The following is a 6,380-nucleotide window of genomic DNA, read 5'->3' as shown; positions in this document are numbered from 1 at the left end:
TAATGGCTCCTCTGGTTCTATTGATTTCTTTGGTGTGTCAAAGCAGATGCTCTGCCTGCATGCTCGACTCTAGTGCGTTTTAAAATGGGTTCCATACAAGGTGAGTGTATACATGTAGGAGCTGAATTTCATTTACTACAACATAGTTCCACCCAGCACTTCACATCTTTAATAAGAATAATAATTTTTTTTAAAATGCATAGAGTCCCCACCCAGGAAACCTGTTTGGGCCAGTAGGGGGAGATTCTCCTTATTTAAACAAACAAACAAAACAAAACAAAACAAAAAAACAGACTGATAAGACTGCTCCCCCCTTGCAGCAAAATCTCATGCCATTGGTGCTCTTTTCCAAAGGAGCACCTTATGCACCAAGCAACACTTGGGGAAACAGAAGCAAGCAGAAGTCTCCCAGCAGCAGTATGGCTGGGGAGTGTGGATACTGATGGATTTTGCACATTATAACGCCCCTGCAAAGCAGCTGCTATGTTGGGAATAAGCATCTGAGCTTCAAAAAGCAGCACAGCCTCTCCCGCCCCTACTGTTATTCAGAAGGCAGGAAGGAACGTGATGACGGGCCAACAGATCTCATGCAAAAGGTAGGGGGACAGATACTAGAGAGTTGGAAGATGACAAGTAAATGTTTATAAAGGCCTAATACCCGTAACGAAAATAAAATTGTGCTTTTCCCCCCCTCTTCCTTTTTAATACTAATTTCCTCTAGATAAATGGAAGCACCGTCAATTATAAACCAAACAAAATAAAAAGACCAATATTAGAATTAAACACCATGGAATGTTAAAAAAAAAAAAGGTTATGGGCTAATATTCTAGACAGTGTGGTTAGGCAGCTTAGTGAATTAATTACTTAAAAATTAAAAATAAATTATTATAAAATAGATTTCTGTACATTTTACATACACACACATATCTTTATAGAAGCAAGCTGCACCATGGGGTAATTACAAGGAGACACTGTCGTGCCAGCCTCAGTCCCAGCCGAAGTCGTGCCCAGTCATCTGGTAGAACTTCATGTTGAAAGGCCTGTAGAACTCCCGCAGTCTCTGCACCACCTCCCTGTCTATATTGGGGTGGGTCCTGCCTTTCGTTTTCCCCAGGCAGTGGGGTTTGCTGCTGCCTTCAGCTTTCTTCAGGCAGGGGAAGCCCTTGGTTTTGTTGAAGTAGAAGTGTTTGTCCGTGATGATCCTCTTAAGGCCCAGAAAGTCCTGGACCCTGCCCAGCTCCCCGGCGGGGTCGCTGATCAGCCTCTCCCCGCTGACGAAGAGGATCTGCCCAATGGGGAAGTAGAGGAGCCAGTTCTCCAGGTGCTTGGCGTAGATGCCGATCTGGATGGCGCTCCACGAGGTGTCGATCAGGCCTGTAGTCCTGTTTTTGAAGGTCAGGCTCTCAAAGGTGGGGATATCGGGCTTCTTCGAGAGAGTCTGCGTGTAATCGGAGATGGCTCGGGTCACGGGATCCCGCACCACCACGATGAGCTTGGTGCCCTTTGACATGGCGGAGATTCGAGCAGGTGCTTCCTTGGTGACGAAGTAGCTAGGGGTTTTCTCCATGGTGATCTGTCCATCCAGGGTTCTGGGCATCAGGTCTCTGCCAAGAAAACAAATGCACTGGTTAGGAGAGCAGGATAACTCATCCCTTGCAACATAACCTTTATGGGCCCTGCTATCAGCATAAGTCCTATTAGTGTGACTTGCAAATACATGAAGTAGTCAGGCACAAGGTTAGACTCCTGGCAATTATATCACAGTAGTGATTCATGCTCTGTGTTTGGCTGCTTTAAAGAGGCTAGTCCACCTCCGTGGGGTGTGAATTAGCTGCAGCCTTGAAACATCAGTTCAGCAAAATGGAATTGAAATATATTCATCAGAAAAAGCTGGAGCACAGAGAAAAGGAATCATTCACCCTCGGGTGCCTATGCAGATTGCCTGGCCCAAAGGAAAATCTTATTTCCCTATTACTTTGCTTTTGTAAAGGTTACTGGGCTTAATTTCTAATGGGACACCCATTGCTCTTCTCTTTTGTAACACTACACTGGGAAGTTTTCTAATGTGCATCACAAGAGAGAGACTATCGCTTCCTTGTGAAGCATAAAGCATGTACAAGTGCGTGCAATGCAGCAAGTTGAACAAAACTGCACGCTGACTTGTCAACATCAGGTCCACCATGTGTACTCAGTGGAAGAGGCCTCTTAAATTCTCCCAATTCTCTTTTCCCCTAGACCCCCTGGAAGTGCACGATTGTTTCCTATAATACTTGTACAGGGTCCTGGTCTACGACACACAAAATAATAAAAAACAACAACTCCTGTTGACTTCAATTGGAGCCATGATCATGAACCCAAGGGAAAAACTTGAGCCCTGTGTTTTAATATCACATAATGTGAATGTATAACAGCAAGAGAATCCTTAGTCTAGGACAATAGCTTCTGTGCGCTTTGGCTAGTATTGTTTGTACAAATTATACCCAATCCTATAATACTTAACTCCTTGATGCAATGTATCAAATCCACTGTAACTTGTGTCATACTAATAGAGAATACAAGTGAAAAAATAGCAGTATCCCACATACCTCTTCTTAGGCATTCCACCCACTAAGCTCAAACATATTGAAACATCATAAGGAAGGAGCACTGGGGCTCTGTAATTTAACATGCCAAATGTTTTCACATCTATGTGCTCCTCTTTCATTAGAGGCAAGATTTGCTTAGGTGCAGTCTAGAAAACTCATGCCACTTAAGCCCACAGTAGGTCTGTGCAAAGTGGCAAGAGGCAAAACCTCTGTGGGAGGGCAGCTAGTCTTTGCACCTACTGCGTACTGTGGGAAAGGTTTCCGTGCCAACTTTCCATAGGTCAGCATGTAGGGCAATGATGGGGCAGGCCAGTGGAAGTGCTGTCGGATCCATGTTTAAATGGATGTAGTGTCCTACCATACAAGCAGCCAGAGGAAGTGGATTTCACCTCTCCCATGCGCTTGCATTTCACCCACAGCAAGCGCTAACTCCACACGCTTCATACAGGTGCAGTGCTATTTACTCATCGCATGCCATGCCTGATCTCTGGTGCCAGATGGAACCTGTGCTGCTCTATCAAATTCCCAGGATGAGTGAGTCTCCAAAAAACACTCTACCAAGTAGAAGAGTGATTTTCAGGAGAAGCTGCTCTACAACTGGCAAATCCCATAAAAGGTCTATTTTCTAAGCCAATCACTAAACATAGCAGGCCAATAATGGCACAGCAAACAATTACTAAATCTCACCAGAGCTGAGGCTGAATTTGACAGGCCACTTGTTCACCAGTGTCTTTTTTTTTTTTGGAGGAAACTGAACCTGATCTCCATAGCCTGTGCTGGCTGTCTCCTGGCTTAAGATGTTGGTTTTGACTTCTGAAGCCCTACTGGCCTGGGAGCTACCTATCTAGGAGATGGTTCACCCCTGCGACCTACTGCAGCAGCTGTGGTTGGCAGAGATGCCTACGTTGAAGCCCCTTTGGAAGTAGAAAGAGGAGTCTGTTAGTGTGCTGGACCTTGGGAACTCCCTTTCTCCCCAGGTTTGAGAGAGCCAGAGCTAATTAACCTTCAAGGCATGGTAGAAGGCCTGCTTTTTCTCCCTGGAGGAGATAAGTAGTCTCCATCTCTTGCTGTCTTCAAGACCAGATGCTTTTTCTGGAAGAGATGCTTTAGCCAAGCAAGTTATTGGGCTCAACACAGAGTAACTGGGTGAAATTTAAGGACTGATGTTATAAGGAGGACAGACTAGATGATCTAATGGTCCCTGCTGGCCTTAAACTCTGCAAATCTAGGAACGGCTGAGCAGTGGGGGTGTGTAGAACTCTTGGATTGCATAGGGAGGGGGAAGTAGAAGGAATCTATTTTTATTATATTTATGGTGTTGCTGGGTCAGTTGATCCAATCGGAGAGGAAGTGACAGGGGTGTTTATTTAGTTTGTTTTCTAAAAGAACATCCAGGGCACCAAGAACACTGGACAAGTGCTCCATTATGCTTTGTATAAATCCAAAATAAATAACTAATAAATCACCTCCAGCAGATACAGCAATTAAATCCACAGGTCTTTGGGATACTGGAAAAAGAGGGATTCACTGGGAGAAGAATCAAATCTCATGGTCTAGTGGCCTCCTACTTTTACAGATGTACATCCACCTCCCAATAGATTTACAAAAGAGCCACAACTGGCCAGAACCAGAATTCATGTGAAGTGCTGCTGACACACCTTAGCTCCTGTTGGCTTCAGAGTGAGCCGAGGGTGCTCAGTTCCTTACAGGATTAGCTCAAGAGAGTTTCAAAGCAAAGTTGTCTGGGCTCCCCCTACTGGATCTGCAGTGGCATTTTGCGGAAAGATGGTGTTTCTAGAGCTATGAACTTCCCTGCTGAAATGCTGGCACAGGTACAATAGCAGCAGCCAAATAGATTCACAATGCGCCTTCCTCTGCATGTAAAAAACCCAAAGTCTGTTCTTTGCCAGTGAAGAAGAATAAAACTGGTAGGGAGAGAAATGTGATCGTCAAGCTTTTCAGAAGGTATTCCAGGCAAAGAAGAGTAAGAATAAAAACCCTCTCAACATGCATTAGAGTTGTTGAAAGTGCCACCAGGATCTAGTTCCAAAGCAAAGCTTTCCCACTATGCGCGGACACTCTGTTGTATATTGGTAGCGTCCCAAGACCACCAACAGAATCAGAGATTGTCTCACAGGGTCTGCCTTGTTTTAAAAGGCAGTGTACAAAGCGAAAGGACAACAATTGCATTTGATGGACAATGAAGCCTGTTGAGATTAAGATGGGTTTGAACATTGGATTAAAACTGCCTCATACTTTAGGAAAGTTAAGATCAGTATCTAGGTCCAACTTTGATGTTTTGGCCCATCTCTAGCAGAGATCTACATACGGGTCTTCCATGCTTTCCCAAACAGAAGAGTAGTTGGCTTGCTTGCGACTAAATAGGGGAAGCATCAAAGTCACAGGACTACAGGTTTACCAGATGGCCTGAGATTTACACAGGTGGAGAAGTAGCTAATGCCTATTGATACCTAGCTTAACTAATAATAGATCATGATGATTCCTAGGTGAGCCAGCATTGGAGTCATGGGTATATACAAAGGGCAAACTGATTTCATCATGGCACTAAGGGACCAATCCCTACACACACTGAAGTCCACAGTAAAACTCTTGTTGGCTTCGGTGCAAGTAGGAGTAGGCCCAAGTCGTACAACCTAGTCGCTCTGATAAAGAAACGGGAGTTAGCCATTGGCAACCTTAATACCCTTTTACACCTTTGACAACCTCTCCCATACTCTTTGGTTGGGCAAGGTTTGGGTGCCCGATGTTTTCAGAAAGCTAACAACAAACCCCACCCTTGGCAGTTCCCAACCACCCCTCATACAAACACCACGGCACAGTGGGCCAGACCCTCAGCTGGTAGAAGGTTGAATAGGTCCATTAACTTCAGTGGAGCTATGGCAACTGACACCAACTGAGGATTTGGCCCTTAAAGCTTCCGTGGAAGAGAGTCTCGGCAAAGCCATGAAGTGGCTGTGTGAGCAGAGAGATGCATTTTCCACAGGCAGAGAGCAGAGCTCCTAACTCCGAGCTCTTAACATGTCAGCGAAGACAGAATTAAAAAAGCTTTTCCTTTAATGAATATTTGTTCAGCAAAGCTTCACCCATCGTAGGCGAAGTGATAGGCTTACCCTAAAGATGGATTGGCCTACTTTACCTATTAACCACTTAGATTAATGTAAGAATGAATAAAGAGAACCTAACTGCTCTAATCCCCAGGCCCTTTGCAGGCCCCGATTTTTATTAATAAAGCAAGCACACATAAATGTTTAAAACAAAAAACCCTGCGCTCAAACTGCAGCATTTTAACACAAACTCTTCCAATCTGAAAGACAGAGATAAATTTACAAAGTCACAATGACAGGTGGCCACATGGTAATCCAATCCCTGACGCCTAATGCCCTTTGTGGCAGCTTTTTGTCCGCACAGAGGGACTCTGAACTAATCTGTTGACACTTCTCAATAAAGAATATCGAGAGAGGCTATTGTCAGTGGGAGGGGGTGGGTGGATGAGGGAAGGTTTACAAACTGTTGAGCTGTTACTTGTTTGTATCAAGTTGGCAGGTACAACAGACCTACGTTTGCAAGAGAGACAAAAGCTTTCCCCGAGGGTAGCAAGGGTGTATGTGACTGACTAGCTATACCGATGGAACAGAAGCATGTCAGGGCTGGTGTAGTGACCCTTCCTGGGCCTATTCCCTGGGGAAAAAAACAAATGCAAGAAAGTTGGGTGTGTTGGGGGAGAGGAGGATGGGTGGAAAGCTAAACCTGACTAGAAAAAACGTTTCTGAATCT

General features: G+C 44.8%; 1 protein-coding gene across 1 annotated transcript in view; it reads right to left on the bottom strand.

The window, feature by feature from the left end:
* Positions 1-295: 295 nt before the first annotated feature.
* LOC112119054 (heparan sulfate glucosamine 3-O-sulfotransferase 3B1-like) overlaps positions 296-6,380 on the bottom strand; it is a 46,893-nt gene continuing 40,808 nt past the window's right edge. Inside the window, exon 2 of the mRNA XM_024217601.3 lies at positions 296-1,604. Within this exon, the coding sequence (XP_024073369.2) occupies positions 986-1,604 (619 nt within the window). The 3' untranslated portion in view covers positions 296-985. The remainder of the gene's footprint in view (positions 1,605-6,380) is intronic.

The sequence above is a fragment of the Terrapene carolina genome, unplaced genomic scaffold, assembly GCF_002925995.2.
Source record: "Terrapene carolina triunguis isolate 2854851 unplaced genomic scaffold, T_m_triunguis-2.0 Scaffold192, whole genome shotgun sequence".
Classification (NCBI taxonomy): Eukaryota; Metazoa; Chordata; order Testudines; family Emydidae; genus Terrapene; species Terrapene triunguis.
This window is presented reverse-complemented; position numbering and strand designations above follow the sequence as displayed.